The sequence below is a fragment of the Hibiscus syriacus genome, unplaced genomic scaffold (assembly GCF_006381635.1).
Source record: "Hibiscus syriacus cultivar Baekdansim isolate YM2019G1 unplaced genomic scaffold, ASM638163v2 tig00110187_pilon, whole genome shotgun sequence".
NCBI classification, from domain to species: domain Eukaryota; kingdom Viridiplantae; phylum Streptophyta; class Magnoliopsida; order Malvales; family Malvaceae; genus Hibiscus; species Hibiscus syriacus.
In genome coordinates, this window is record NW_024062618.1 from 3,245,458 (window position 1) to 3,269,757 (window position 24,300).

The window sequence follows — 24,300 nt, forward strand, 5'->3', positions numbered from 1 at the left end:
CCAAGGCAACGCTAGTACGAGTCAAACAGAGTAACTCGAGTTCAAACTAGGGTCAGATTCAAATTACTTAGGTCAAAGATGGGTCACAGGTCCAAAGGCATCAAACCTTTCTAGCTCATGACTAAGGCATTGCGCCACGACAAAATATGGGTCAGGGCTTTGTGCCTAGAGTCATTAGCAGATCAGCTAAGGTATTGGGCTCATTGGGTCATGCTGGAACTAGCCCGACTGGCTAAATTCCAATAATCATTCCAATGAAATTGAAATGTTGTAGAGGGATGTGAATCATGAACAGCTAGACTCCAATGAAAGATGAAAGCTGCTAGCATTGCTTATGGTCATGTATGAACACTCTTTAATTTGTATGGAAAAAGATTCCTTCCTTCCAAAGTCATTGAAATCCCCTTTCTTTCCTTTTCCACCTTTTTCTTTTTCACTTTTTGGACGGCTGTTATCATTATTTTCATCTAATTACAACCTTTCCAACTAGATTCCTTCACTGGTTTTCTCTTCTTTCACCTATATATTCCTCATCAAATGATCTCCCATTATGCATATAACTTGGTTCCGTTTACTTTGCAAGAGACCAAAAAGACAGTCCAGGCAGCTAGCAAGTATCAATGGCTACGTACACTCAAGCAAGCCTACACCACGCACCGCAAAGAGGAGTAGCCATGGCATTGGCTCTGATTGCTGCTGTTGTTCTATCTCCATTGTACGTTAGCAGCAAACAAGAGATACGGTACTACGAGATGAAATTGAGCTCTGGGTTTGTTCTTCCAATGGTTTTAGCAGGGCTTATAATTGCCATTAGGACTACTTCTTCAATGGAAAATGGAGGTAGAGCTTGGCTAAGTCCATCTCCAGATCCAGCGTGGGTGCTAAGAATTGGGGGTTCCTCATGGGGACTAGCTGCTATCTTGGTGATGCTTATGCTTGTACTATCATGGCAAGAATCTGTCAAAGAATTCTTTTGGAGATAGATCATGATAATGTTGTTTACCAATCATAATTCTACTTCATTTTTATTGAATTTTCTAGTTTACAACGGATAATCCAAGTATCAAGACGAGAATATATTATTGTTTATCATTGACTCCTCTTGAAGTTTCATACCCGTACCATCTCTACCAACATTTACATGAGCATATATATGGTTTTACGTTTGAAGTTTAATTTTTAAATTTAAAAAATGAATTTATAATTTTTTTTAAAAATACAAATATATTATTAATAAAAATATCTAAATCTCGATCCATCGACACACATCCCACCAATTGCCCTTTTGAAACATCATATAGTATTAGAAACCATTGAAGCCATCTCATTCACTACCATCGAAATCTCCCTAAAAATCATCAACACTCAACGATAGATCGAGATGCAGCTGGGGTAGTCACCCTTTAAAATTTTCAAATTATTATAAATTTTAGATATTTTTAGTATTTTGATAATTCATTTTTACTATTTAGAATTTTATAAATTCGTAACTCTCCCTTAACATAAAATCATGTGTTGGTCCTATCACACCCGTTTGCACCACCATTCACCATCTCCATCGAAACACCATCACCTTAATGCAACCATCGCCCACCACCATCGTTGAGAATCCTCACCATCATCCTCCTAAACTGATACACACAAGCCACAAACCTCACTATTAACCATAACCAAACCAAACCCAATCGAAGCTCCACACACAAAAAAAAAAGGACAAGGAAACCAACGATCCAAAACTTGTAACAAAGAATAGAAGAAAACGACCAATCCAAAACTTGTAACAAAGAATAGAAGAAAACCACCAATCCAAAACTAATTATAACCAAAAAAAGCCAGCATCAACAAATGCAAAAAGAAGGAGAATCGAGAAAGAAGAAAAGTTCCCATAACTTTACTGGTCAAGCAATGAATCCCAACAGTATTTGAAATAGAAAACATATCTAGATTTGACGTTGATTAGAAAATTGAAATAATAAATCCAAGGATAGTATTTGAAGGGTATATGTTTAAGGCTTGTTATAACATTTATGAGCACTTCTTATCACCTTGTATCTATAATATAAAAAAGGGTGAGTATTCGATCGAATTAAATTGAGTTAAAAAATTTAAAGTTATTTGAGTTGATAAGTTCTATTTATAACTCAAATTTTATTATAAATTTTTTTAGTCAAGTTTAGAAAATTTGAGTCGAGTCGAATGGAGTCTATTTGTTTGAATTTTTATTTAAATTTAATTGTAAATATTTATAATGTTATAATACTATTTGATTCCATTTTAAACAACATTTTATAATCATGTACGATATACATATATATTTTTTTTCATATTTGTTCATATGTGATATACATATATCATGCAAAGTTTAGTGACTCAACTCGAACTTAAAAACTAATCAATTAATTACTAAAATTTTTGAGTTATTTGAATTATGTTTTAGAACTCAACTTGAGTTTGAATTTTTTTTAGTCGAGAGTTTATAAAAATAAGAGTCGAGTTAAGTCAAATTTTTAACGTCGACTCGAAAATTTTGATTTTTGAGTCGAGCCTAGGTTTCGAATTAATCGAGTTGACGAGTCATATTTTATAACTCAAACTTTATTTGAAAATCTTTAAGTTATGTTTATGAAACTCAAGTTGAGTATAGTCATTCGAAAATTTATTTAAATTTAAATATAAATATTTATAACATTATTGTACTAATTGATTCTAGTTTAGGCAACCTTCTATAATCATGTACGATATATATATATATATATTTCTTAATTTTTTTATATGTAATATACATATATCATGTAAAGTTGAGAATCTTAATTCAAATTTAAAATTATCCTACTCATTACTGAAAATTCAATTTATTCATGTCCTAATGAAAAAATGACAAAAAAAACATAACGAATTTAGAAAAATATAAAAAAGATTATCAAATTATAACTATCTATCATCATCAATATTATAGTATGTAATTAATAATAAAAATATTCATAATTTTATTATCTAAATGATTAAGTAATATTAATACTTTTTATTTAAGATTTAAATTCGGACCCATATATAGTTAAGATCTATTTACATAATGTAATTTTTTTAAAAATTTTACACAAAACTAGGACCATTAAATGAAAGATTAACTCATTCTTTTTTCAGTGACTATCTTTAATTTCTTACTGTTAATCTGAGTCTTCTATTTTCACTCATCTAACAATTCTAAATTTGTGTAAAATTAAGAAAATTTACATTGTGCGATTAGATCCCATCTCTCTCTATATATAATCCAATTATACAGTTTAAAACTTTTTAGTTTTACACATATTTAAGATCGTAACATTCGCCCTATTCAAACAAATAATCTCTCCACATCATTACCCGACAAATTACTTTTAAACTCACCACATTATCCCACAAAATCAGCCTTTATGAGTTGTGGCACACCACTTATTTGATATACAAAATATTTCACGTTATTAAATCCTGACCATTCGACATAGTGGAGAAAATTATGTAAATAAAAATACTCATAAACTAAAAGATGTATTTAAAACATAGGGACGAATACAAAATTTTATTTTAAAAATAATAAATTTATAAAATTTTAGGATAGAATAAATTTATAAAATTAAAAGAAATATCAGTATAAAAAAATAACTATTTCAATTACCCTTTTTAATCCATCCTACTCGTTCGTCGAACATTCAAAATGCATCAAATAAAAAGTAAAATTATGTATATGTACTAATTTTCCACCGAAAAAATAAATAAAGAATGAAAAAATAATAGTAAAAAGGGCTTTTAAAGTTGGGCTGCTCACAAAGTGATTGGACCTGGGTCAGGGCCTAGATTAGACCTTCCGCGGGCGGAGTTGATTTTTTCCAGGGTCAGACCGGCCCTGAACCGTGCAATGAAATTATCGGCTTTGGTGTTCACGTCTGGACTTGCACAAAACAATGCTCCGGCAGTTGAATCCTCACCCTCCATTTCACCCATTTTATTGCCATCCGACGGACTCGCTTCCCCGCTTAATGGGTCATCCGTATCCGGTGATTCGTCCCGTGAACTGTAAGCACTTTTTAATCTAACAAAATCACCCTGTACTTCGAACTTCCACGGCCGCAGTTTAAACGGCGGTGGAGGTGGCCGTGGAGGGATCGGATTTATCGGTGATTCATTACCGCTTTCCATGCTCTCTTCTACGTTGTTCATGTTATTTATCTTGACTGGCAAAGGAGGCTTCTGGGTTGTTACTACCAGTGAAGACGACGGCGATGGAGGGATTGAGTGGTGCTTTCTGCCTTTACTTTTCTTTGAACAAAAGTTGATTTGATAGAATGAAGCCAATGGTGGTGGCGGCGGCGGCGGCGGCGGCGGAGGAGAAGGCGATGTGGGTGTATATAAAGGAAGCGTTGAAAGTCTAAAGAATTCTTCAAGGTTTTCAATGCTTCTTTGCCTTTGCTTCTTTTTTCTTCTCAATGAAATCAATAATTCTTTACTCCCCCCACCTGCCTTTTTATCACCCTTGGAACTTCTCTTTTCCGGCCGACCTGTTGGTGGTGGAGGCGGAGGAGGTGGTGGTTGTGAAGGCGGAGACCGAACCGGTGGAACTTCATAATTAGCCCGCTTATGTTTTCTTCTAACTATCTTAGGAAGCTGCGGCGGAGACGTTCGAACAGTATCAACAGCTATATCCTTTGCAAAAACTTGTTTTTCATCATTCTGTCGCCTTGACCTACCACTAGAGTAATATTTATACAAATGAGTATCATCATAAAACCTCCACCGCTCATCACCGCTCATCATGCAAGGAGAATCTTGTCGTAGATCCGGATAAGAGCTGCTACTTTTCAGCCTCTGTAATGAGTTATAAGCCGTCCGACTCTGGTCGGACGACGACAAGTAGTGATCATATTCATACCATTGAGCTGATGTGGAAGCGTTTGATCCTCCTGGGACATGTTTGGGATTGGAAGCATCATTAGAGAAGGTGTAATCTTCGTACGTAGTTGGTGCATTGTTATCATTGTTGCTCCTGCTATTCAAATTGCTTAAGAATCCACAGATTATTGCGAAAAGCACGAGTACTAGATTGAGTGAATCCCATGATCTTTTAACCAGTTGAGGCTTGAATAGTTTGGACGTCAAAGACATAAACGAAGGCACGATAAAGAAGACGAAAGAAAATGCAATGACTAACAAGAGGATGATAAGGATATGGGTGTTTAAGAAGAAAGATGAAGGTCGGCGACGGTCACCGCCGCGGTTGTCGGAGGTTTGGAGCCAAAATGGAGCCGGGTCATCACCTTCCCCCATATTTTTCTTTTGAGAGTTGGGGTTTTGGTATTTGCTTCTTGTTTTGGTTATGCCAACGCTATATATAACTTGTAAATGAATGGATGTAGTACTTGATAGTCATGTAAATGATTTGATCGTTCAGTGAACCGTTCATTAACCGTGCGACGGGAAGTTTGTTTATGTGCGTTTATTTATTAAATGAACGAACATGAACAAGATTTTGTGTTCGTTTAATTAAATGAACGAATATGAACAAATGGCTCATTTGTTCATTTACGTTCGAGAACGTTCGTTTATGTTTGTTCATTTATGTTCGAACAGAGGGCAAGTTAAATATGTTACGAAGATTATTGAAGTTGTTTGGATTTCAAGAAGATTGTTTTGTTGAACAAATTAACTTTAAGATTTTATTATGTTCATATAGCTTATTTATTATTTATGTATGTTTTTGTCGTATTCGAACAAATTAACTCTAAATTTGCAGGTTATATTAATGAATTTTAAGTTGTTATTCTTGCTGTTTATTTTTTTTTACATTCGTTTGTTGTGTTCGAATAAGTTTTTTTTTGTTCGTTTATGTTCGTTTATTTTGTTCGTTTATGTTCGTGTTCGTGTTCGTTTATGTTCGTTTATTTATTAAATGAACGAACATGAACAAACTATATTCCTTAATGAACGAACATGAACAAAAATTTTGTTCGTTTATGTTCGTGTTCGTTTATGTTCGTTTATTTATTAAATGAACGAACATGAAGATACATCCGTTTGTATGCGTTCGGTTCGTTTACAGACCTAGTACTTGAGAAGATAAGACATGTTAATTATTTTTATTCCGAAAATGGGGAGTTATAATTACTTCAATTAAGAACAAACGTGATAATTAATTACGATAATAATAATGTTTATAGAGATGCTTTGTTCACAGTTCACATGTTGCGGCTGTCCTTATAGGAATGACAGCGAAAAACTAAGTATACGTATTATTGATGATTTTCCTCAATTGAAATTTGGTCCGTCAATCACTCCTCTACAAATACAATATTCATGGGACAGCAATGGCTACTCTTATAATTATTATTTTAAAAAATGAACATATCTTTTACCTATTTCATGTTAGTAGTCCCTAATTTTTATTTAATTGAGACATGCAATCCACCCTATGTATGTTAAATTTATACACGTTTAAGCAACCTAAGTTATAAAATAAAATGTTATTTTTTAGAGATTTTAAATTCAAACAATTATATTTGTAGGGTGTATACAATTATTATTAATTAATTAAAAAAATTCTAAACATATATTATCTTGTAAGCATCTCAAATTAATACAAAAATCTATATACATTTAACGAGTTTGATTTAAATCAAATCGGTGTCTGCCAAACATAAGATATAATGGCCCAAGGCAAAAACTACTAGACTCAATCTATTTTTCTATTGACAAATTTATCTATATAATTTTTTTCAAAACTCTTTAAGTAAATTAGTAGATTTTTAAATCTAGCGAATGAATGCTTTTAGAAGTCAAAGAGAATGTTCGTTTTCTTAAAAAATTTGAGTAAAAGAAAATGTTTGTGTTCTTAAAAAGTTTGAGTTCGAGCAGTTATGTCTGTAGGATGTGTATACGTTATTAATAGACTGATAAAAATTCTAAATAAAATATTATAATCTATCTATGAAAAAAATGAAAATTAGACTTTTAAGGAAAAATTAACTTTAATTGTACTTATATATATTTAGTAATAACGTAAACGAAGATATGATATGAATTTATTTAGTAAGAAAATAAGTCAATCTGCAGCGTGTGACAGCTAATTATTAGCGAAACCAAATAAAATTAAATAGTGACGTGCGTTGCCTAAAACTTGTAATAATAAGGAACACATAATGGGAAGCAACAAGGAAAAGGCATGAAAATGCAATGCAATATGATAAATTGATGCTTTTGCAGCAAGAAATTAGGGCTTGCAATTCCAGATTTTAGGTAGGATGGAATTATTAGTCCGCAAGACCTAATCACGTTTTATTTCTACATGGAGGTAGAAATGAACCGGGGAGAGTGAATAGGACGGTCTTTTTCTCTAAACTTTTTAAATTTTTATATCTTTAGTCATTTTTTTATATTTCTTTTAATGAAAATACGTTTTTATTTTTAAAATTTTATAAATTCATACTTACTAGCATAAAATCTTATGTTCGTCCCAGTATATAAATATCTTAAAGTAAGATTTTTAATTTTGTCCAGCTATAAGTTGTTCTTCTTATTTGCTTTTTATATGTGGGGATTTCTATTTCTTATGGCAGAATTAAAGGGAGACGTTGGACTCATGCAAATTATTTTTGTTAGATTTGAATGTTTTTGGGAAGGATTTCCGCTTGTGCAAACACCACTCCATTCATAGCTGTATTGTACATTTAGGGTAAATTACTTTTTTTCTTTAACATAATAAATATTTTTTAAATTGACATATATATATATATATTAATATAAAATTTTTGTATTGAGAAAACACAAATAAAATTTTATGACGAGTATAGTCAATAAAATAGGTAATTAAATGAAGACGATTCAGAGACTGTGAATTCGCCATTGCTTTTGACCATTTATCATCAATTTTTTAATTTTATTAATTTGGTCATTTAATTATTTAAATTTTTCAATCAAATTATATGCCATTAGTATTTGATAAAATAATTAACTTGACTGTTAACAAATTTGGTATTTGATCTTAATTTTTATTTAATTTTAAAAATCTAATTATCTAATCGAATAATAATATTTTTTTTTTCTTATACATATCGCTGTTTGATTTGAGATAAAAAATTAAGTGAAGAATGCGCTGAGGGGATTAAACTTGGCAGCCTGGGAAATGGGGAATCTTAACCATTAGCTCAGATCTTACATGTGGTATAAGGATTATGATTTTTTTATATATTTTCGTATTGTAGTTAATAGGAGAAAAAATTGACCAAATGACGATTTAAACTTGAGTCATTTAAAGAGTATGAAAGCTTCTAAACTATTAAAATAAATCTAATAGTTAATTTAATGTTTTACATCGTTTGTTTTTCTTCTTTTTTTCTTTGGTTAATGGTGGCATTAGTTTCGACTGCCAATATTTATTTATTTTAATTTAATTGTATATTTGATTTTTTTAAATTTTTTTAATAACTCTGTCTTTATAACACGTTTTTCTCTGTTTTTATGGTACATTTTCATCTGACTTTTGGTACGTTTCAATCTTTTTTATCGGTTGTTTGGTTGATCTCATCGATTAATAAGGTTGGATTTGATATCATCTCGACTAATCAAGATATCGTTTATCTATTATCGTAATGATCTACCATGCTTTGGACCCTTAGATTGAATTTAGTTATTTAGATATACGATTTACGTTCGGAGATAATTTTCTCATGGCACTTACTCTAAATTCACGATTGTCGGTGATATTTCCTTATTTTGATTTGTTTTCCGATGTAGTCATAACTATTCACATCTTTATTTTGTTCAAGTTTTTTTTATGTATTTTTAACATGGACATATGGAGAGACATACAATCTTATATTAGGAAGGGTGAATTTATAAATTTTATATTAGGAATGACGAACTTTTAAAATTTTAGAAGGTTAAAACAGATCATCAACACAATAAAAATTATAAAAAAATATTTAAAATATATGAAAATTTAAATTTTTCATAAGATGACTATCTCTGCTAACCCTTATTCAATCTATCCCTGACGAGACACCTCAATTATTGCTCTACATCATACTCATGGCTAAGTTCGAATCAACAAGTACTGTCGAACTGTGAATCCCTTCGAGGCTTCGACCATTTAACTCCATTTTCAAAATCAAATACATTAATTAATTTTAAATATGCATTTAAATTTGACATGTTCTTGTCGAGGTTGTGGTCCCTAAAAGTAGAATTATTGAAATTATATCTATTTTATTTGTAATTAGGTTATGGATTATCATCTTCACTTAGGATTTATCTAGAAATTTATTTAAGCCGAAAACGGACTAAGAATTTTGTAAAGAATTAAAATATGAAGATCGAGTACCAAAAGTATGATTTTTGAAATGTCTCTAGAGTTTTATAAAAGACGAATTTTGAAAATAAGCACAAACAATGAAAATTGATATTTTTGGATTAATGAAATAAGGATTTTTAAAAAAATTGAAAATTTTTTCCCCATTGAATAGGACTTAAAATAAATCTAAAAAGACTGAAAACAAAATTCAGATGGAGTTCGTAATGATTCTTATTAATCCGATCTATGTTCAAAGAGGTTTAAAGCCCAAAGTATGCTTTGGACGAACCATGTAAATCTTTTTAAAACTTGATCCATATGCCACGACTAAATTTATCTTAACGATATGATATTAATATTTGTAGGACTTAATTATAACAATTTAAAATTTGAGACTAATTTAGAATTTGAACCACTAAGGGACCGTAGATTGGAATGAACTGTTGTTCGTTTCAGTTTATATCGGAAAATGGAAACCGTAGAGAATGAAAGCCATCCAAAAAGGCTAGCATTGGTGAAAGGAACAGTGCATGGTTAAAGTCGTTGTAAAATAAATTAGGGTAAATTGTTCAGTACCTAAATTATTATTTTTATTCTGTTTTGGTAAGTTTTTTCACAGTAATTTGATTTCTGTATCACATATCCTGTGTTACCCTATTTAGGTAAGATTTTGAAGGAAAAAAAGTTTTAAGTACTAAAATATAATAAAAGTAATAGTTTAGGTACTAAACATGTAGTTTACCCAACTAATTAATGGCAATATGTAAAAAAAAAGTAAATGAATGATGGAATATCACCCAATTTTCTGGTTTAAACTCCCAATAAATTTAAGAGCAAAAAGCAGAACTAATTCCCAACAATGAATCCTTAGTAGCTACAAAGGGTAAGAAAGAAGAGTACATAAAAGTTGGTTGGCAGGATGTTGGTTTTGTTGTTGTCTGGTATTGGAAGCAACCCATAGCTAATATATATATATATATATTGTTCTTTCATGCATGACTTTGAACACAGACCTGCCTCTGGCTCGGATCATGGTGGAAGCATTAGTAATGGAAGAAACCTCCGCATTAACAACCATTGCCATCGACAGGGACAAGAGTAGCCAAATTGCTGTGAAGTGGACGGTGGATAACCTGTTGCATGGCGACTCCAAATGCATCCTTGTTCATGTTCTAAACAAGACCTTACATCCGTGTAGGTATCCCAGTCTTTCATCATGAATGATCATCATTTCATTACTTCCATTTCTTAATGTGTTTTCGACTTTTTTCTTTCACTAAAGACTTTGAAGCTACACCTATAGAATGTCGGTCGCCATCTGAAGCTGAGGTAGAATTATACTTCCTTTCTTCCCGAGGATACTGCCCTCTTAAAGGGTTGAGTTGATCGTTGGCTGATTTGGCCTGAACATTTCTCGTCATTGCCATTGATTCGGTTGATACTGGGGTATTTTCAGGTTGAATTACATGAAGTGATCCTCCATGGGATTGATGTCTCAACTGCCCTGCTAGATTATATCAACAACATCAGAAACATCATTGTCGGCACTTCCACCCGGAATGTTCTTACAAGGTCTTCTTCTCTGCTTATAATTTTCTGCAAATACTAGTACTAGATATGCCTCCTGCTTATAATCTTTCTAACATGATTGCCTTTTTCAGGAAACTCAGAAATCCAGATGTCCCAACCAGCTTGCTCAAATTTGCACCAGAATCGTGCGGAGTATATGTCATATCAAAAGGAAAAGTTCAGGCTTCCCGATCAGCGAGTAGGTCTTGGGCATCTCACGATAGCACAAGCACGAATTCACACAGTTCACGGCATAGGAAAACATTTCTGCCTAAAGGTGCACTTGATAACTCAGAGATTAAAGACTTAAGCAGTAGCAAGTAACATGAAATAAACCAACACCATTACTTCTTGGAGATTCTCAATTAATAGGTACCAAGTCAAAACTAACATCTCTCAAACTTCAAAGACTCTCTATATGATTGTTGGAATTAGAACTAACTCTGATGTCTTAATCCTTGAGAGTTAAGATGGAACATGCAGCATGGCTTGCGACATTGATAGCATAATTTTCTTCCATGGTTAGGGGCAATAGAATCACAACGAGTTCAATTTCGAAAAATGTCACTTAGGCTTCTCCTTGTTCATGTCATTACTGAAAGTAAACGCAAATTATTAACCAATGTTAATGAGATGGCAATAAGAAACTAGGATGAGAAAAGTGAAGATGAATCTTTGCTAATAGTCTACTTAATTTCCCAGGATTTGTTCTAAAGCTCTAGAGATATTTACTCACACTCACACCACTAGCATTGATGCAGATCCCCAACCGACCATTTCGGTGCAGGACCCTACAAAAGTATTTCAAGATGTAAATCCAGAAAATACGGAATAACTCCTGATATAACCAGCGGTTCCTTTCAAGTAAAACCATGCGACCAATTGATGTCAAATAAACAGGTATCACCTAAAGCTTCAAAGAGATGTAAAAGACAAGAATCCCTCTATAGAGTTTCCATACCAGAGAGAACTATTCTTTTAGAGCCACCAAGTAGTCAACCAACCGACCCAACTGCTCACGGTTCAGACAGTACAGCTTACAGTTCCTGCTCTTTGTTCTGCTTGACTCCTGTGAGTATGTTGCAATAAATTCATTAGGAAATTATGTTTGGTCAAACGTAAAAACATACAATGACTTCCAGACATAACTAGTTGGTACTAAATAGATCTTTAAATGTTTTTTTATTAACCCATTACCATATTACTGAGACAGTTCACCCTTTGCATGAGCTACATAGCGAGACTTGAGGTCGGAGATGGGGAGACTTCGAAAAGAATTAGAGATATCCATGGAAATGTTTAAATCAGTTAGCAAAGAAGCTGTTGAAGCGGAATCATATGTGATCTTATCAAACAATGAAACAAACTTGAGCAATAAGTTTCCAGTTTTCTTGACTCCACCTTTTGTTTTCCTAGCTGAGGACACTTCAGGAATGGAAAGAAGCAGAAGAGCACAAACTAAAGGAAGCCAGGCTTGCCGAGGAGGCAGCAGTGGCTTTGGCCGAGGCAGAGAGGCAAAAAACCAAGGCTGCTATGGAAGCAGCAAAGACGGCACGATGTTTAGCAGATATGGAGGTGCGTAAGAGAAAAGTCGCTGAATTGAAAGCCACTCGTGAGGAAGAAGAAAAAAAGAGAGCGCTACATACGATAGCTAACAATAAAGCTTCTTATAGAAAATACACCACTGATGACGTTGAAGCTGCAACGTAATACTTTGCCGGTGAGCATAAGATTGGTAGAGGAGGATATGGACCTGTTTTCAAAGCCACACTTGATCACACTGCTGTTGCCATCAAGGTGTTAAGGCCAGATATGTCACAAGGACAGAGGCAATTCCAACAAGAGGTAACGAAGCTTTTTAATTCTCCTTTTACTCATAGAAATGCACGCAATTTCTCTAGCCAAATGTATTTATAGTGGTAGAATCTTATCTGTTCCTTTTTATCCCTTTTATTTATATTAAACAAATGTTCAATGTAGGTTGAGGTTCTAAGCTGCGCGAGACATCCACACCTGGTTCTGCTCATAGGTGCCTGCCCTGAGTACGGATGTCTAGTATATGAATACATGGAAAACGGAAGCTTAGAAGATCGGCTCTTTCGTAAAGACAACACTCCACCAATACCATGGCAAACCCGGTTTAGAATAGCTGCCGAAATTGCCACAGGCCTTTTGTTCACCAAACAAAGCCAGAACCACTGGTGCATCGTGACCTCAAGCCTGCAAACATGCTCTTAGACCGGAATTATGTGAGCAAGATTAGTGATGTTGGCTTGTCCCAACTGGTCCCAGTCCCAGCAGAAGATGGTGTCTCTCAATATTGCTTAACACAAGCTCGGGGAACATTTTGTTACATCGATCCAGTGTATCAGCAAACAGGAATGCTAGGTGTAAAATAAGATTTATATTCATTTTGTGTGGTTCTATTACAGCTGATAACATCAAAGTTACCAGTAGGACTTTGTGCCAATGTTCAGGAAGCAATCAAGAAAGGAACCTTCGCAGAAATGCTTGATACAGCGGTACCAGATTGGCCTGTTGAAGAGGTTTTATCATCAGCAAAACTGGCTTTACATTGCTGTGAGCTAAGGAAAAGGGATAGACCATACCTAAATTCAGTTGTGTTACCAGAGCTAATTCGCCTCAGGAATCTTGGGCTTGAACATGAAGCCAACAACAGTGAGATTCAACATCAAGCCAACTACGGCAAAAACGTGGCTTCTGAGGCACCCCTTCATAACTCAGTTCTAGAGAATATATCACAAGGAATTCAGGTTAGTCGATGCATGAATATTGCAGTCACTAGTCTATTTTACATCATGCTTTATCAAGAACAAATGACAAACAATCCTAATGTAGAATGGAAATCAAATGTAGATCACTGAAAGAAGCTCACGGAAACTGTTAAAGTCTATGAGCAGAGTGTGGAAGTCCAGCATCCTTCCATCCAACGAAGGATCTTCCGGAAAGTCAAACAGGAAGCATGGTCAACCAAGCTGTTGGTCGTTCGTAAATTGAACCGGACCTCCTCAGCAGTTGGAAAGAGCCGAGTTATTTTCATAGTAGAAGATAAAATTGTTGCAGTGACTGGGAGACATCGAGCCCTGGAGTCATTCTGGTTATATACCTGAAAATTTTACTATTGGCGTGGCACTGGTTCAAACTTTTATTTTCATTATCTCCAATGTGGAAAAGCCTCCTTGGAGGCTTGAAGATGATGTCTTTTGATTATATACCTATCTAATTAGTCGAGCTTATGAATCCCATTTTATTATTTAAAACTTTATTTAAACTTTTTTCGAGTCGCTTCGAATATATTTTTTCGAGTTTCTGTTCAAATGTAAATATAATTATTTATAATGGTATGATACTGATTTATTTGAATTTAAATAACTCTCTCTAACCCCATATATATATATATATACACACTTATTTGTAATGTTATGTAATAAATCAAATGCTCTATGAAATTAAATAATATATTTAAAATGTTATTTCAATAAAAAAAGAATTTTATGGACAAAATATTGATTGTAGTATATATAAGTCAATGAATATATGGGGATAAAGAATTCACACAGAGGAATAAAACAAAATTGAGGGATTAAGTTGTAAAAGGAAGAAACTTATTGTCCAAAAGATTAGTTAAAATTATATAGTTATTCTATTGTTGTTGAAGAGCCTGTGATTCAAATTGGTCAAAAGTGTACTTATAACGAAGAATGAATCGTAGAAACAATGAAATCAAAGACCAAATCAATATATAATCAAACTTGATTAACCATAGACCAAAACAACATCGTTTTAATTTTCGATTATTCAAACAAAAAATTCGAGTTGAATCAAATAATTCATCTCAAATAACTTGATTTTTTTTTAAATGATCTTTACTGGTTGAATTGAGTTTTGAACACCCTACTAGTGAATATTTCTTTAACGGTTGATCTCCATAAATAGTAATTTCGAAATGTTAATTAGTACATAGTGGCACTATTAATGTCATGTTTAAGATAAAAAGAGTAATCGATACTCTGTTTATTTCTTGAATCATTAAAATTAACATCCAGAACCTAACAATTCCAGTAGCACAACAAGAAGTTTACTGGGAACAGAAAGGCTTATGTAATGTGGTTATGAAATCATATTCCAACACAATAAGGAAAAAGGTAAACAGCCAAACCTGGCTGATTGGTAAGCAGTCAATGTATGAATCACAGTACGGTCGTCTGGCTCACAATAAAATATGGAATATCACTCCAAGTTGTTAAAAACGGCTCGAATCCAACGACTGCAAATTAATATGACCATCAAAACTGAAAGGCAAGCAAAAAGAGCAGCAGGGAAAAAGAAGAAATGGAACTAGTTTGCCTCATTTAGAGCGTAGCAATAAGCAAGTTCAAAAATCTAAGTAGTTTATTGTCAACTCTCACATGCATTTCCTTTCACCCTTTTTCCAGTCAAACCATTTTCCTTTGCTAAATCAGGACATATATAGCAATCTTTGTTGTTCTATGATGTCTAGCAAACAATATGTTTGTGTAGACAGAATCAGAGCACAAAGTCACCAGTTTACGGATGGTTACAGTGCATTATAATGTCTATGATCTGAGAGTTGAAGATCTAATTCAAGGCATTAGTGACACATCGGTAAGTTCTCGGGTGTACTGAACACATGCAACCATACACGTTCTAGAGAATCTTGTAAATGAACAGAAAGTTCGGTGAATCGTTCGTAAACCGTTCGTATAACATTTGTTTATGTTCGTTTGTTAAGCTAAATAAACGAGTATGACCAAATTTTCTATGTTCATTTAATAAACGAACGAACACAAATAGAGATGTGTTTGGTTCGTTTATGTTCACGAACAAGCTCGTTCATTTATGTTCACGAACAAGCTCGTTCGTTTATGTTCATTAACAAGCTCGTTTAACGACTTGTTTACAAGCTCGTTTATTTTTATTTTTTTTACATTTTAAATATTGATGAATGTAAGGACTAAATTGAATACAATGTGATATTTGGGGTTTAAACTATGAAGCTTAAGGAGTTTAAGTATCACTGGTGTAATTTTACCATTCTTTAGCTTGCAAATGAGCATGTTCATAAACGCCTAACGAATGTTAAACGAACATGTTGACAAATGCTAAATGAAAATAAGGTTGGAAAAATAACCAACTACAAGACGTACCGATCCATAGTTATATTCTTACGACAATTTTTGATTTGCTTGCAGTATGTGCTGATATCTACAGTTTTGAAGCCAGCTTGGAAAAATAAGGTTGACAAGAAGTCTTCAGAGAAGTAAAATGAACACTAGAGAGAAGAGTTTAACAAACATAGCAAATCAGACAATAAGATGAGGCTTTCCCAAGAAAAGCGAAAAACTATAAATCTGAACTGCACAACATGCTTACAGTTCCATCACCTCGTACATAAAAGCCCTCACTTATCATCTGATTCTTGTTTTCCAGCTTCACCTTATAAAGTGAGAACATGCAACAAAAGAAGAAAAATGCATGCCATCTGAATTAAAATATCATCTTGGATGTAGAAAAAGGTGTCAAACTATGTATAACCCAGAACCAAATCAAGGTTCCAACCAAGTAAAACGGGAAACAACAGATTGAGATGTGATCAATTCCTCTATATCAAGTACCATCGGGAACTAGAACAAAAAAGAATTTATTCGTCTCAAAAAGGCTTGTATTCGTGCAAACCAGAAGAAACATGTCACTGGCATAAAAGGTTGGAACGGAAGAATGATTTATGTGACACGACCAACATGTATCGTAACCCTAGAAATTGGAGTAAAGTGGAGAAGATGTTTGATTATCATACACAACAAACCCAACTTACTTGCGCAAAATCTCCAAAAGCGTAATCCCGCAAGAGAACATAACCATCCGGCTGCAGGCAGATAAAAGCACCCATCTCATTCAGATTGAACATATCCATCCAATCTCCACTAGTAATATCTTATATATATATATATATATATATATATATATATATACCTTTAGTACTCTTTTAATGTTCTGTAGTATCCATGGCATCCTATATGTAGAAACTGCAGACAGCATGAAAATCTGCTTAACATGTTAGTTATCATACGGAGCTGTCCTTGATAAATGGAGACGTGAATAGAACCCTTAAAATAATCAGAAAAAATTAGCAGGCCATTACTTCAGAACCTACAAATCACTGATGGCAACTAGATGCATGATCAGAAGCATCAGAATTGGAGATTTCCAGTAACCTTACCAAGGTAACTACATCAATTGAAGAAGGTTTAATCCTCTCAAGAAGACTGTTGACTGTAACATCACATACAAATGCATTCACCCGATCATCTTTGAACTCTGCATGTGACTGCATTTCAACAGCAAAACTTAGTCCTGCCTAACCATCTAAGAAACAATACATACCGGTTCCTCTTCACACGCTGAACACTACTGTAAACTAAACAATTACTGCGACTAATAATGTTATGAACATAATACTAAGCATACATGCAAGCTATATGCAAATCTACTGTACTAAGCCAGAAATGTTCAGTGACGGCACAAACAATAAGCGAAATAGAAACTATGTCCCAGGTATTCATGTTAAGAAAAGGTCATAAACCTTAACAAGATCGACTGCATGAGGTGAGATATCACAAGCTTGCACATATAGTTCGGGATATGCTGCAATAAGCGGAAATATAGTATTGCCAGCTCCACAACCAACCTGCCAGAAGAAGATGGTCATTCAAATAGGGGTCAGTATTCGATCGAGTCGAATCGAGACAAAAAATTTCGAGTTAGTCGGGTTGACGAGTCCTATTTTATAACTCAAACTTTATTTGAAGTTTTTTCGAGTCGAATCAAGTTTAAGAAATTTGAGTCTAGTCAAGTTGTTCGATTTTCTGTTTAATTTTAATTGTAAATATTTATAATATTATGGTACTAATTAATTCTAATTTAAACGTTTTTCTATAAATATAATATAAATATATGTTTCTTTAAATTTTTTCATATGTGATATATATAATATATATCATGCAGAATAGAGGGATTTTACTTGAACTTGAAAATCAATGCACTAATTACTAAAAATTTCGAGTTATTCAAGTTCTATCTTATAACTCGACTCGAATATTTAAAGAATTTGAGTCAAGTTTATGAAATAACGAGTAGAGTCAAGTCGAGCACTATTTTAACGTCGAATTAAACCATATTAAATTTGAACTAACAGGTAAAATAACATTACTTTAGAAACAATGAAGCATAAAGTGTACCTCTAAAACAACCTTGCCACTTGTGGATTGAGCATCATCAGAAAAGTAGTGACCCCAGTCCTTTTCCAAGTAATGTCTATCTTTGAAGAACTAAAGCAACATAACAGTCAAACTCAAAACCGTTTAATATGCTTTATCTTTTTGAAACGAAACAAATCAGAACGAATAAAAAACTTTCTTAGTAAATTTTCCCAGATAATTTTATATCAAAACAGAATTTCAGAAAAAGGGTTTTCCGAACAGGCTCGAAACAATAAAAGAAAAGAAAAGGCGAATACCTTGTTTTCATGGCGCTTGTAGAATTTGTCCCAGAACTTGCCGGCGTTTTTCTGGTAGTACTCATCCAAATTGGGGTATTTGCGCTCGGCTTGAATGGCCACCGGGCGAATACGTCGGTGGCATTGCTGATGAACGGTGGAATTTGATTGCGTCCAGCGATAATAGCTAGGATTAATTGCTATTGCAAGTGGTACAACAGTCATTATCAGCGTTATCCCGCTTCTGCACTTTTTTCACTTCACTTTGCTTTGCCGAATTGATTTAAACTCCCCTCTTAAAATAAAGGGGTCGTCACTGATTTTTTTTAATAGGTCCTTTAATTTTTAAAATTTATAATATAGTCCTTCAATATTTAGTCCGTTTGTAATATTGTTTCTGCCGATAGCATGTTTGCAATATGGTTACTGAATTTTTCAGACGCTTGTACTTAAGTCTCCCAACTTTTAAAACTTATAACACAATCCTCAATTTCATTTTAAACCCTAAATTTCTTTTCGATCTCGAATTTCCTTTTTCACTCCTCTCTTCTCATTTCCAGCATAACTTTTTAATCAGGGGTGTATGGGAAATTATAATCTAACTTTGAATTATGTGGAGGTGTTGACTTGAATAAGGGTCCATTGATAGAAGACCCGACCAAGGGACTATCGGGACCATCAACGATTCAAGGTGTAATATTAGATACAGGTCATCTCAGGTGAAGCGTAGATGTTCGATGAAATGCTTGTGAGAAAAGAAATGGGATTAGAAATACAGAGTTGATAAATACTACTAAGATGAACTAAGTATCCTTGTTGAAAGTCACCAATAAAGATGGAATTATTTTGTATAAATGGCATATGTTAATTTCTTCGTTTAATCCTTGGGGTTAAAGATTTTCCAACAGATGATCAAATATAATGAAATCTCAAACAGCGCATTCACCTCTCAGTCTCTTTCGCTCACATGCAATCTCGTTTGGTTTTTGTTCTTCAATTTTCCGCCATGTAAAATTGTAAACCCAAGCAATTCTTTGTCTTTCAATTTTTAGTTCGCGACTGTGGATTCTTTGTAAATAAAAAGCTGAAAGACAGAGCATTGCTTGGGTTTACAATTTTACATGGTGGAAAATTGAAGAACAAAAAAAAACAAGAGTGCATGTGAGCGAAAATCTTTAACCCCATTTTTTGATCATTTGTTGGAAAATCTTTAACCACAAGGATTAAACGAAGAAATTATCATATGTCATTTATACAAAATAATTCCATCTTTATAGGTGACTTTCAATAAGGATACTTAGTTCATCTTAGTGGTATTTATCAACTCTGCATTTCTAACCCCATTTTTTTCTCACAAGCATTTCATCGAACATCTATGTTTCACCAAAGATGACTTGTATCTAACATTACACCTTGAATCGTTGATGGTCCCGATAGTCCCATGGTCAGGTCTTTTATCAATGGACCCTTATTCAAGTCAACACCTCCACATAATTCAAAGTTAGATTAGAATTTCCCATGCATCCCCGACTGAAAAGTTACGCTGTAAATGAGAAGAGATGAGCAAAAAAGGAAATTCGATATCGAAAAGGAATTTGGGGTTTAAAATGAAATTGAGGACTGTGTTGTAAGTTTTAAAAGTTGGGGGACCTAAATGCAAGCACCTGAAAAGTTCAGTGACCATATTGCAAATGTACTAACGACAATGTAACGACGAGAACCATATTACAAACGGACTAAATGTTGGAGGGTTGTATTACAAGTTTTAAAAGTTGAGGGACCTAAATGAAAGCTTTAAAAAAGTTTAGTGACCATTATTATACTTTATCCTAAAATAAATTATAAGAATGTTCATTTTTGTTTCAATTTTGTTCACTTTTAGTTATTAATTTAAACTATTCTTTACTTTAGTCATGTACATTATTAATTTATTATATTTTTATCATTGAGTTATTAATTTTCTTTAGTTTGATGATATGAAATGTTAATAAAAGGGTTTAACTTTTGATTTGAATCCTGAGATTTAGATAAAAATTTAATATAATCTTAAATTTTAAATAAAATATCAATCTAACTCTTGAATTTTAGATAAAATATCAATTTAACCTTAAACTTTAGATAATATGTTAATTTGACTCTTGAATTTTAGATAAAACTTCAATTGAGCCTCTGAATTCGACCAAACCCCCCTCTATTGGCCGTTGCTTACCACTTTTTCAACTACCATTGATTGTCATCACAAACAAACTTTCGACTATAAATTTTTAATTCACTTCTTTTTTACTTCTTGAAACCAATCTAATGTCCGTTTCATTAAAACATATTCTAAACTCTACAAATATAACCTAAAACCTTTGATTTTTTTTTTAAATCAGACCATAATAATAAATTTATTAATAGTAATTTTAAAAAAATTAAATTTAAAATTATATCATAATCAAATCTATAATTATTTTATTTATAATAATGTTATGTTATAATTCTTAAATTGTAATTGCTTCGATAATAAGTTTTTAAGGATAATTTTGTTTTCAATGTTTGACAAATTGATTTGAAAAAACAGAGAAAAACTTGAATGGGAAATCACATGTTTACCCATCGTACAAATCATCAAAAAATTGTTTTGTTCTTTTATGTTGCATTGCAGGAGTTGGCCATTATTTCGAGCTTGAGAAACTCACAGCTTAAATTTTTATAATACATTTGCATAAATGGGATATAGGATAAATAAGGAAATTCTACAGTGCCCACAGCCTTAATATAAGGTTAAAAAAATGCGTTAACAGTTTTTTTTTATTATTTTTTATCAAAATCGGTAAAAAATTACCTAAAATATTATTATTTCTACCTAAAACATTAATGTTTTTTAACATTTCCGTTAAAGTGCCCAATAATAACAAAACCAGTAGAAAAAATAACAAAATCGATAGCGCTTTACATGATATATTAACAAAACCGGTAAAACACCCAATAATAACAAAACCAGTAGAAGTAATAATGTTTTCGATAATTTTTTACCGGTTTTATTAAAAAATAATAATAAAACCGATAACTTATTTCTTTAACCGTATATTAAGACTGCCTCACGTGAGACTTTTTCAGATAAATAAAGTGCCAACTTAACTAGTGCTTGCAAAAAGCACACATGTTGCCTCCAAAACCAACATGCAAAAAAGTTTTAAAAAACACTCTCAAATGCCTTATTAATCAACACCAACCTTGAAATAACCCAATTTCTTTTGTTCTCTTGACCTTGTTTAGCAACATAAACTAGACGAGATAAATCAATAACTATTAGAGATTATTTTAGTAAAAATTCGATCAATACTCGAAACGAATTGATTTAACTTGAATTTGAATTTTTAACGAGTCGAAATGAACTACTTAATACCCGACTTGAAAAGCTCATGAACAACTCGAAAAAAATAATATTATTAAACTTTTAGATTTTTCAAATTAAATTATTATTAATATTAACACTTATATGTTGTTATTTTTTTAAAAAAAATACAATATAAGACTTTCATGTACTTGAGGTTTAAGTTTGAGTTCGAGTTTGAGCTTCAATCAAACCAAGTCTAAGAATGTTTTGAGTTCAAGTTTTTTGAACTCGAGCCGAACTTCAATTTTTTATTTCAAGTTAAGTTTGAAAATTTTAAACTCACGAACTTTTGAATTGAGCTTCACAATTTTAAGCTCGCGGATTTTTGAATCAAGTCGAGCTCTGTTTTAAACTCTTTGAATTGAGTCAAGCTCAACAACATTCGTGCTCAACTCGATTTGTTTATAACCCTAGCTTTGTTTGTGGTCAGTGACGGATGTATAAAGTCATATATGGATACAATTGCATACCCATTATTTTAAAAAAGTTATTAAATTTAGTTTAATGTATTAAATAAAAAAAATTGCACACCTGTTTTCTTAAAAAATAATATTATTAAAACTTTAGAGCTCCAATTTTAAATTTATAGATTCGTTATTGCTTGTGGTCCTTCACCAGATGGCATGTTTGGTCTTGCTCCTCTGTGGCCTTAACCCATTGTCTCAACTCTCATGTTCTTGTGATGTTAATTCATTCGATATTTCTCTGTTTCGATGGAAGTCACTGGCGAACACAAAGCTCTCTTCTAGCATGGAGCTCTTATGAGATGGGTGACTATGTGGGATGAAAGACTGAATTGCGAGGCTTTTTGTTGCCTACAGGTTTGGGTTGTGAACCAAGCTTTTGTTACTTCCTGGGTTGATTTGTTTGGATATTAAATTCACGTTTGAGAGATTAAAAAGGGGTGAATAAAATTTTTGGGTTCAACGACAATCAATGGTGATCACCTGACTGATGATGATGTGGTGACCAACGATATAAATTTTGCTTGGGTTTAAGGGTCGAATTGATATTTTATATAAAATTTAAAGGTTAAATTAATATTTTTATTTAAGTTTTAAGTCAAATTAATATTATATCTAAAATTCAAGAATCAAGTTAAAATTAAAATATTTTTAATAACATACCATGTCAGTAAAGTAACTGGAGTTAACGGCCAATTGATTAAAATAAGATGGACAGAGAAAAAATGACTAAAATCATTTTTTTAAAATAGGTGATTAAAATTGAATAAACCAAAAATATAAGGACCACCAGTGTTGATTACCCTTTCTTAAAACATTAAGAAAATATCATTGAAACAGTAAAACTATAGGAATAAGATTTTATTATTGTTATTTGATTTTATTGTGATATTTTTTAAATGTTTGATCAATTTTAATTATTTTGAAAAATATTAAATTTTGATGAATATGTTTAAATCAGTTCCAAACTATTATAGAACCTCCCTTCTCTTTTCTGTTTTCAAAGAGCAAACCCAATCGTGGTGACTCCGACTCAGAAATAGACCCAAACACCCGACTTTACAACCCATACCAAGACCTTAACCTTCAAGTTCCCGTAAACAACCTTTACAAGCTGCCGACCTCCCCGGAGTTCCTCTTCGCCGAGGAATTCCTCCGCCAGCGCCGTTCTTGGGGCGAAAATCTAACCTTTTACACGGGTTCCGCTTATTTAGGCGGCTCCGTAAGCGCCGCATCCGTCGGGCTCTTCTCGGCGCTCAAGAATTTCGAGCAAGGCGATACATTGAAGCTGAAAATCAATCGGATCTTGAATAGTTCGGGTCAAACGGGTCGGTCATGGGGGAACCGTATCGGGGTGGTGGGCTTGATTTATGCGGGGATGGAGAGTGGGGTGATTGCAATGACTGATCGCGATGATGTCTGGAGTAGTGTGGCGGCGGGTATCGCAACCGGAGCTGTTTGTCGGGCTGCGAGAGGGGTGAGGTCTGCTGCGGTTGCCGGTGCGCTTGGTGGGTTGGCGGCTGGAGCAGTGGTTGCCGGGAAGCAAGTGCTGAAGAGATATGTGCCGATTTAAAAAATAAAGGAGCAATTTTCAGTGAGTGGATATGTCCTTAAATTGAAAATTTTGATGATGGTGGATTAACTGGTATTGGAGAAATTTAATTCGTCTAATATGTGAAGTTCATGTCACGAATAAGCTTCTTATTTCATTATAAATGGATCAAACTCTTTTTCCTTTATGCTCTGTTTATATCATTAATGGTAATTAGTGTTCCTCGTTGATAATATATTTTAGCCTTGGTGGGGCAAAATCTCCATGATATTGTTTCTATTTAGATCTCTATGCATGGATGGAAACTTTGTTTACACATGTTTATGCTGTTAATAACAATTCATCGTCACTAAAATCGTTCGGCTCATGCTGAATCGTTATATTTAGTTATATTTAATGATAGGCTTAAATGCACCATTACTCCATAAAATATGTCATTTATAGTGAATTACCTCATAAAGTAAATTGTTATCTCAT

General features: G+C 33.1%; 3 protein-coding genes and 1 pseudogene across 3 annotated transcripts; 2 read left to right on the forward strand and 2 right to left on the reverse strand.

Moving 5' to 3' along the window:
* Positions 1–1,105: 1,105 nt before the first annotated feature.
* Positions 1,106–5,377, reverse strand: LOC120217776 (dual specificity protein kinase splA-like). Its single transcript, XM_039214853.1, has 2 exons — positions 3,806–5,377; positions 1,106–1,631 (listed from the first exon to the last, which is right to left on the reverse strand). Exons 1-2 carry the CDS (start codon positions 5,299–5,301, stop codon positions 1,619–1,621), a joined length of 1,509 nt encoding a protein of 502 aa, XP_039070784.1. The 5' UTR covers positions 5,302–5,377; the 3' UTR covers positions 1,106–1,618.
* Positions 5,378–11,773: 6,396 nt separating this feature from the next.
* LOC120217426 lies at positions 11,774–13,959 on the forward strand (annotated as a pseudogene).
* Positions 13,960–15,078: 1,119 nt separating this feature from the next.
* Positions 15,079–18,650, reverse strand: LOC120217427 (uncharacterized methyltransferase C3H7.11-like). The gene is made up of 9 exons (XM_039214521.1): positions 18,447–18,650; positions 18,169–18,258; positions 17,514–17,618; positions 17,151–17,258; positions 16,904–16,975; positions 16,746–16,796; positions 16,304–16,366; positions 16,078–16,202; positions 15,079–15,176 (listed from the first exon to the last, which is right to left on the reverse strand). The coding sequence occupies exons 1-9, from the start codon at positions 18,648–18,650 to the stop codon at positions 15,140–15,142; spliced, it is 855 nt and encodes a 284-aa protein (XP_039070452.1). The 3' UTR covers positions 15,079–15,139.
* Positions 18,651–22,583: 3,933 nt separating this feature from the next.
* LOC120217428 (mitochondrial import inner membrane translocase subunit TIM23-2-like) lies at positions 22,584–23,968 on the forward strand. Its single transcript, XM_039214522.1, has 2 exons — positions 22,584–22,628; positions 23,233–23,968. The coding sequence occupies exons 1-2, from the start codon at positions 22,584–22,586 to the stop codon at positions 23,842–23,844; spliced, it is 657 nt and encodes a 218-aa protein (XP_039070453.1). The 3' UTR covers positions 23,845–23,968.
* Positions 23,969–24,300: the final 332 nt, after the last annotated feature.

Bases quoted from the DNA above. Each gene is read 5' to 3' on its own strand.
- LOC120217776 (XM_039214853.1), bottom strand. From the start codon at position 5,301: ATGGGGGAAGGTGATGACCCGGCTCCATTTTGGCTCCAAACCTCCGAC.
- LOC120217428 (XM_039214522.1), top strand. From the start codon at position 22,584: ATGTGGGATGAAAGACTGAATTGCGAGGCTTTTTGTTGCCTACAG. The intron at 22,629-23,232 runs GTTTGGGTTGTG...TGTTTAAATCAG, and splicing joins AGGCTTTTTGTTGCCTACAG to TTCCAAACTATTATAGAACC.
- LOC120217427 (XM_039214521.1), bottom strand. From the start codon at position 18,650: ATGACTGTTGTACCACTTGCAATAGCAATTAATCCTAGCTATTATCGC. The intron at 17,619-18,168 runs GTACACTTTATG...TTCTTCTGGCAG, and splicing joins GTGGCAAGGTTGTTTTAGAG to GTTGGTTGTGGAGCTGGCAA. The intron at 16,797-16,903 runs GTATATATATAT...ATCTGCCTGCAG, and splicing joins ACATTAAAAGAGTACTAAAG to CCGGATGGTTATGTTCTCTT.